At 39.2% G+C, this 8,912-nt stretch overlaps 1 protein-coding gene across 1 annotated transcript; it reads left to right on the top strand.

Moving 5' to 3' along the window:
• Positions 1-6,380: 6,380 nt before the first annotated feature.
• Positions 6,381-8,211, top strand: LOC306669644 (keratin, type II cytoskeletal 5-like). The gene is given in 2 exon segments (XM_079153706.1): positions 6,381-7,096; positions 7,098-8,211. Coding segments are annotated over 2 exon segments (1,377 nt in total). The 5' UTR covers positions 6,381-6,470; the 3' UTR covers positions 7,849-8,211.
• The last annotated feature ends 701 nt before the right edge of the window (positions 8,212-8,912 follow it).

The following is an 8,912-nucleotide window of genomic DNA, read 5'->3' as shown; positions in this document are numbered from 1 at the left end:
TTTTTTATTTTGAGACAAAATTTAGCTAAGATGCTGAGGTTCTCAGTAAGTTGCTGAGGCTGGCATTGATCTTGCAATACTCCTGCTCCAGCCTCCTGAGTCACTGGAATTAAAGGCATGGACCTCTTTATCCTGCTATTTAACTTCTTTAAGTCTTGTTTTGCTTAGATCAATCATTTGGAAGGAAGTGTGACTAAAAGTGTGAAATTCGAAGCCATACTGTCTAGGTTTAAATATCTGAATGACTGAAAGCAAGCCTTTAACTTCTGTGTTTCTTTCTCTGCAAATTGGGAAAAAGAACATTCTCTACCCATAGAATTGTATTGAAGATTCAGTGAGTTAATACTTGGAAAGTATTTAGAAGAATATGGCACAACATAAAGGTTCAGTAAATACTACCTTCTGCTGTTCATTCACTTATACATCAATTAGCTTTTCCAGGCATAATGCATTTTATCACATGTATAATATAATAGATAAGCAATTAACACTTGTTAATTGCTCAGCACTATGACTGTCACATTGTAGTACCTTAATAAATGTTAGGCATTATAATAATAATCAATAGTGATAAATATTAGGAAGTTAGAAGAAAGTTGTCCCAGTCAGAGCAGTTTAATGGTAACAAGCGATAATAGCTTATTGGGGGAATTGAAAGCTTCACAGAAAACCATTGAAGGAGCCTCCCAGACCTAGTCCTCTAAAGCATTCCATTCTTCTGCTGAGTGAGAGCTCAGAGCACAGAAGACAGCTCAGTCTTTCTGTGCCATCTGCTCTGCACAGAACTGAACTGTGCCCTGATCTTATGACTGGCCTAAACAATCAATCCTTCCAAGATTTCCTCTAAATTTCCACCCAAGTATCAACACTTTCATGATCTTCTTTTCATGGGAGCTCTTTGCCCAATAGCATGTCTAGCAAAGAAAGAAATTTTAGACATCCTAAATGCCCCCAAAGAATTCCTCCACATTAGTGAACAATATAGACTTTACTGTATATTTTGTGTGAAGATGGAAGGATTCATTATATGGAAGCATCTGATTGCAAAAACTTATAAAATTACACATTAGTGATTCTTGTTCTGCTGAGTCTCTTCATGACTCTGGGGCCATCTGAAATTTCTACCTTAGTTGCTCCTGAGAACATCCCTCTAGGATACCTCTTCTCTACTCCAGAGATTCCCCAATATTTTGGAAAATAATGGATTGTTTTCTGGCTTATATTCAAACTTATATTCAGATTTTCATCAAAATGAACAACTGAGTAATGGCCCTCTAGTAAAAATAATTCATCGCTAGAGATAATGTTGTAGCTAGTGAAATATTTTCTTATTGTATTTGCTTCATATGTTCAGAAACATCCATTCTTTCATTTATTTGTTTATTTAATAAGTATTTATTAAATACTCTTAAGGCACTAGGGCCTTAGGAATAAATTTGGGGTCTCTGAACTCGTGTGTATTTAATTAAAAAATTAAAACAAACATCTATGTATGGTAATGTCTGTCTATCAATGACCAATGTTTAGTGCTTTAAAGTGACAGAACATGTTATTTAAAATACAGTTCTTGTAGTGTATGTTACAAAAGAACCTTGTCAGAGTTGGATTCAGATTTTCACTGACTATACTCACTCTTCAGGTCTCCCACTAATAAAAGAACTGACTGTGAACTGGCAGGATATGCCTATGGAGACATGTGACTGAAAGGTGAGTCTCGGAATGACATCTAGGACCTAGCCCTTTTCTTTCTTCCTTCCTTCCTTCCTTCCTTCCTTCCTTCCTTCCTTCCTTCCTTCCTTCCTTCCTTCCTTCCTTCCTTCCTTCCTTCCTTCCACCCTTCCTCCCTTCCTTCCTTCCTTCCACTCTTCCTTCCTTCCTTCCTTCCTTCCACCCTTCCTCCCTCCCTCCCTCCTTCCCTCCCTACCTTCCTTCCTTTCCACTTTTCTGACAAAGCCATGCAAATAACTATGGCAGAAAAAGTTATGTGAGGTGATGAATGGGTAAAAAGGATGAGTCATGGTTACCAAGAATAGAAGTGCTGACTGGTAGACGAGGTATAGGAATAATTAGTAACATGTTTAAAATTGCTGACACTTCCTAACCACTTTCAGATGGTTCCTTGGGTGTGCACTATAGGGAACTTGATAATTGGAACTCATTTCCAATTAAGTAAAGTCCAAAATGTTCTTTGCCTGTTCTGAAACTTTCTCCTTTTCTTCAAACTCCTTTGATAGATAAAAAGAGTCAGGGAAGAGGGAGACAGATGTGTGAAGGTAGACCCCTCCTCCATACAGAAGGGAGAAAAGAAAACTTAATTTTCATTGATTTATATTCATATGTAATGCAGACCAGATCTAGTTTCTTGCTTAAAAATGTTAAAGTTGGTCATGCTTCTTAGTTTATGGCTTGTTTCCCCTGCAGCAGGAAAAAAAAAAAAATCAAGGCAAACAAATTTAGAGGTTGAGATATTGTAAGGTGTCTCTTAGATCAATTTTGAAGTGAAAAATAATGTATCTTAGGAACAGTATCACAGAATCTTCTAAAAAATTTGTTCATTTTTAACCAAAATACTTCCCTTGCACATATATTCCCTTGATTATATTCCAGATCACAGGTCCTAAATATGGTTAAATATATACATGAACAATATGAGTTTAAATGGAAGACCAGCAACCAGTAATCTAAGATAGCCCTTTTACATGGTCTTGTGGGTTATGAAACCAGACACATCATTTCCATTAATCTGTGCACATTTTTAATGAATGGAGAGGAGATAGAGTCATTAAGGTAAGCCTTCAAATAAAATTTTTTGAAGTTTTCTTTTTCTCAGTCTATTGGAAAATAAAATATTGCTTCTCCTGTGTGGATATAGTAGTTGGATAGATTTCACTGTTCAAGAGAGAGAAAGGGGATAGTTGGGAGGATATATCTTTCTTAGGTTCACTTAAGCTTATTCCCTTTTGGCTGTTGCCTATATTCCTGTGCATTCTTGAGCCCCATTGATTATTCAAACTCAGTAAACTAAAACCATTTATTTTCAGTTTGGGGTTCTTCCACAGAGATTTCATTGATATAGGAATCTGCATGAAATGTCAGAGGTTTAGCTGACATTCATTTTGTAGATAATCTCAGCATTTTATGATAAATTTGATGGGTCCTTAAAACCCTTTGTTAATATTTGTTGAATTCACAGAAGTCTTGTATGTCTTATAGAAGTAAGAAACTCTACCCCCAAGTTGATCTACTGACTTCTGCATTTGTCACTTGGGCTTCTATAGTAGCTTGTTGTATTTGGCATCACATATATATTTGTCCCACCTCTGGTACAAGAGGTTGATGTTTATATAGGAATCAATTTGTCCTCCATTTTTAGCTACTTAAATTAGAACTGACTTTATCACTGATTTCTGATATATGACTCTCCTTTTCCTGTTCATCATGATTAGCACAAGCATACGACTCAATCTGAGAAAATAAGCCCAAAAAGAATTTTGCAAGTGATTGTGGGAAAACATTTTTTTCCCCCAACGGGATATAAATCTGAGAGAATAAAACCAGTAAGAAAAAGGCCGAGCTGAGAAATGTAGAAAAACTTTGTTCTCTAGCAGTGCTTAAGCCCTGACTGCACATGCCACAAATCAGCTTTATTTCTGGACTTTTCAGTAATAGAGACAAAACATTTCCTTTTAGGGTAATTCAAATTTGGGTTGGATTTTCTGTCACTTGCCACCAACAGAGTTCAAATCCACACAGACTTTTGACTCTAAGATAAATTTGAGGGCTGGGGATATAGCTCAGTTGGTAGAGTGCTTACCTTACATGCACTAAGGCCCTAGGTTCAAACCCCAGCACCACAAAAAAAGAAAAAAAGATAAATTTGAGTGAGTCTGTTTGGATGGTGTCTTGTCCATCAATAAACACATTGTTTTCAACTTGCCTAAGTTGGCCATACCCACCCTGACATGGTCTGATTTTTAAAATTTACTCATGGTTTATTTATTTATTTATTTTTTACATGGATTATTGTCTACATAGAGAAAAAACTTTGTAATGGTATTATGGGGTGAATCGTGCGACACCCTTCCTGCCAAATTCATATGCTGATGTCCTAACATTAATATCTCAATGTGATCTTATTAGAAATACAGTCTTCACAATTAGAAGAGGTCTTAATATGACAGGAGTTCTTATAAAAAGAATTTATAAATTCTTATAAAAAGAAGAGACTCACATACAGGGAGAAGGGATATGAAAAGACACAAGAAGAAGAAAGTCATCTATAAACCAAAAAAAGGGACCCAGAAAAAAGACCCATTCCGAATAACTCTCAGAAAGAACTAACCCTACCAATACCTTGAACGTGGACTTCTAGCCTCCAGAACTATGAGATAATAAATTTAAGCAGTCTAGTTGTTATATTTGTTAAAGCAGCCCTGTAAACTAATATAGATGGTGGAAGGGACTCTATTTTTTAATTTATTTTTTAAATATATCTTTTAGATGTTGATAGACCTTTATTTTATTCATTTGATTTATATGTGGTGCTGAGAATTGAACCCAGTGCCTCACTCATGCTAGGCAAGAGCTCTACCACTGAGCCACAACCCCAGCCCCAGGGGACTCTCTTTAAAACCTAAGTGAGATAAGTAATAAAAGTATGACCTTATTAGGTATAATTTGACAGAACTTTTACCACAAGTTTTTTCTATTTATAGAGCTAAAAATGAATTTTAAAAGTACTTGGGAATGACTACACGAATGGTATGAATCTACATTGTGCACAACCATAGAAACAAAATGATGTGCCCCATTTGTGTACAATGAATCAAAATGCAGTCTGTAAAAAATAAAAAATAATAATAATAAAAGTCAATTCACCCTAAAAAAAGTACTCGGGGGAAAAAAAATCAAGAGTGGGAGAGTTAATGAAAGAAGAAATTGAATACATTTAATTTTCAAAGCTGATTTCAGGAAAGACTGCTTTTGGCAAGACAATGAATAGACCATGTTTTTAACATGTGTGGCAATTTGTTTCTATACTTTGATGAGATATTTATAAAATTAATACAATGTGATATGGTATTTCATGCTTTCTTAAAAGAGCATACATCTTCTGCAAATCCTTCAATTAAAAAAATTTAAGGAGTGTTAGGATAAGTCTAATATGTATTTTCATTCATATCTTCCTGTATAATAGAGAAATTAATATAATCATTAATTGCAATTGTCCTAAAACACTTAATTTCTTTTATGGAGTTACAGGAAAAATATAACAACTCAAGATACATTTCTACAGAACACCAAACTTTTAAAAATTTAAATTCTAGACTCCAAACCAAGGACTCAGAGTCAGAAGTTGGTTAATTATATGAGAGAAAGCAAAATTTTAGTGAAGGGATATCCCTATTTCATAGGTATTTGCATGTTTGTCTATGTATGTATATCTACCCACAAAGAGCATGGTGTAAGTTTTGTTTTAATATTAATGCATTTTATTTGAAAGTTCAAATAATTATTTCATCACAGATTTCTTATGATACCATCAAACTAAATGGGCAAGTTTTTAAGTCAGCTAGTTTATGAAAATAGGATACAAATGTTAACTTTTCCTTCATATTAAATAAAATGACTTAATTTTATATTGTTTTTCTAAAAGTATGACTATTTTACTGTTGTCTGCCTTGGTACTGGATGAAGGATCAAAAGGAAAGATATTTTATAGAAAAGTTACATTTCCTCTGGTACATGATACATACATACAGAGATTTTTTTAAAAAAATTTACTGTCCTTTTGCCCTCTCTTCAAATTTTGAAATCTTGAAATCCCACCCATAAACAAACATTGATTTTTTTTTTTTTGATACTTGGATTGAACTCAGGAATGCTTTACCACTGAGCTACATCCCCAGACCTTTTTATTTTTGGAGATAGGGTCTTGCTAAGTTGCTTAGGGCCTCACTAAGTTGCTGAGACTGCCCTCAAACTTGTGATCCTCCTGCCTCAGCTTTCTGAGTAGCTGAGACAACAGGCATGCACCTCTGTTCGTGGCAAATATTGATTTAAAAAAATAATAAAAGATGTTATTTTTTTGCCCTCTCTACCTCAACTATATGTATTGCCACGGTCTCATTTATACTACATAAATTTTATAAGAATATTTTCATGTAAAATATTTGTGGAATTCTCAGGGAAAAAAGTCTGTCAATAGACAATGAAATTACTTCTCATTTTAGCATTTGCGAATTTTATGGAGAAAAGTTTTCAGCATTAAGTGATTGTTTTTTCCTGTCCTCTATTTCTTGACACGAGGTTTGTCATATTCAAACATTTTGCATTGTTTTTGAAGATCTGCCTTAGAATAAGGCGAAATTGAACAGAGCCACCCACTGCGTCCTGCTGAGCTCTGTTCTCTCCAGCACCTCCTGCCCCACTAGTGCCCAGTGTTCTTGCTCCACCAGGAACAAGCCATCATGTCTCCCCAGTCGAGTGTGTCCTTCCGGAGTGGGGGCAGCCGCTCCTTCAGTGCTGCTTCTGCTATCACCCCGTCTATCTCTCGCACCAGTTTTACCTCCGTGTCCCGGTCAGGGGGTGGCGGTGGTGGCAGGGTCAGCCTTGGGGGTGTTTGTGGAGCAGGTGGCTATGGCAGCCGGAGCCTCTACAATCTGGGTGGCTCCAAGAGGATTTCCTTCAGCGCTAGCGGTGGAGGCTTCAGGAACCGATTTGGTGGTGCTGGAGGTGGCTTTGGCTTTGGAGGTGGAGCCGGCAGCGGATTTGGTTTTGGCGGTGGAGCTGGTGGTGGTGGTGGCTTTGGGCTTGGTGGTGCAGCTGGCTTTGGTGGTGGCTATGGGGGCCCTGGCTTCCCCGTGTGCCCCCCTGGAGGCATCCAAGAGGTCACTGTCAACCAGAATCTCCTCACTCCTCTGAACCTGCAAATCGACCCCACCATCCAGCGGGTGAGGACTGAGGAGCGGGAGCAGATCAAGACCCTCAACAACAAGTTCGCCTCCTTCATCGACAAGGTGCGGTTTCTGGAGCAGCAGAATAAGGTCTTGGACACCAAGTGGACACTGCTCCAGGAGCAGGGCACCAAGAGACATCGCCAACCGCAGCCGAACTGAAGCCGAATCCTGGTACCAGACCAAGTATGAAGAGCTGCAGCAGACCGCTGGCCGGCATGGGGATGACCTGCGCAACACCAAGCATGAGATCTCTGAGATGAACCGCATGATCCAGAGGCTGAGATCTGAGATCGACAATGTCAAGAAGCAGTGCGCCAACCTGCAGAACGCCATTGCCGATGCTGAGCAGCGTGGGGAGCTGGCCCTCAAGGATGCCAGGAACAAACTGGCAGAGCTGGAGGAGGCCCTGCAGAAGGCCAAGCAGGACATGGCCCGGCTGCTGAGGGAGTACCAGGAGCTCATGAATACCAAATTGGCTCTGGACGTGGAGATCGCCACCTACCGCAAGCTGCTGGAGGGTGAGGAGTGCAGGCTGAGCGGAGAGGGCGTTGGACCAGTCAATATCTCTGTCGTCACAAACAGTGTCTCCTCTGGCTATGGCGGCGGCAGTGGCTTTGGTGGAGGCCTTGGTGGAGGCCTCGGTGGAGGTCTCGGTGGAGGCCTCGGTGGAGGCCTCGGCAGTGGTCTCGGTGGAGGCAGCGGCGGTGGCTACTACTCCAGCAGCAGTGGGGGTGTTGGTATGGGCGGTGGGCTCAGCGTGGGGGGCTCTGGCTTCAGTGCAAGCAGTGGACGAGGGATGGGAATGGGCTTTGGCAGTGGTGGGAGCAGCAGCTCCAGCGTCAAATTTGTCTCCACCACCTCCTCCTCCCGGAGGAGCTTCAAGAGCTAAGAAGAGCCTGCTGGAGGTCACCCCGTCCCAAGAGCAGCCACAGTGGTGGAGCCACCTCTGCTAGGCAGTTGCCCAAGCAACTTTTTCTGGAGAGTAGTCTAGACCCAGGCTACTGCAGACCACATTCTTTGGTTTCTGGGAGGACCCAATTCCCAGTCTCTGCTATCCCATGTCACAGTTCTATATTTGGCTTCAAATCAGTTGTTAGTTCCTGTACCACGGTACTTGGGACATGAGAATCCAAAGTTTTCCAGTATCTAAGCCAGCAAAACAGAATCCCCACCCCAGTGCCCATCCCAATTTTGAGCTGGTTCTGAATACCTCCAGAGTATGTTCAATAAAATGCTTTTCTAATATAAAAAAGAAAAAAAAAAAAAAAAAAGAATAAGGCGAAATTGAGGATGCAGAATTCTCTTGCTGGGAAGCATACATGTAGCATTAAGCAAAACTGAGATTTCATTTTAACTAAGTGTCATGTTCTTTATTCCCCTCACAGATGTGACCTAATCACTTAATGCCTTAAATAAATCTGTCTTTTTTAAAAGAAAAACAATGTCCTCCTCCATCTTCCCCACCTTCCCCACCTTTATTCCAGATGCTGTACAACTTCACAAACCATACATTCTGTGTTAAATCAAAGAACATACAACAAGAACAACACTTAAGGACAAATCTTTTCATTAGAAATTTCTGTGCCTCACTAAAGGAAAATGAAGTTTCTATCCAAATTTCTAGATGTCTACCACAAATTTTTCCATTCAAATTGTACTTCTTTTTAATATGCTTTGTGTGCGTGCGTGGTGTTCATGTGTACTCATTGTGAACCTAAGTAGACACCAAAGGTCAAGCAATTGAAGTGATTTTTTTATTCTATGTTCTTATAATCACATTTCTCAAAGGTGTTATTCTTAGTTTTATCAGTCTTGATTATTTTCTTGACTAGTTTTTTTCCCCAATTAATCAAAGATAAGTGGAATTCTGATTCTGTTGTTACTTCTTGTCTTCATTTTTGAGATTTGTAGTGCCGGGAAGGACATTTATCTTATCCAGCTGCAAACTTCAAT

This window comes from Sciurus vulgaris (genome assembly GCF_902686455.1).
Source record: "Sciurus vulgaris genome assembly, chromosome: 9".
NCBI lineage: Eukaryota > Metazoa > Chordata > Mammalia > Rodentia > Sciuridae > Sciurus > Sciurus vulgaris.
The sequence above is the reverse complement of the archived record's forward strand: the minus strand, read 5'-3'. Positions and strand labels throughout refer to the sequence as shown.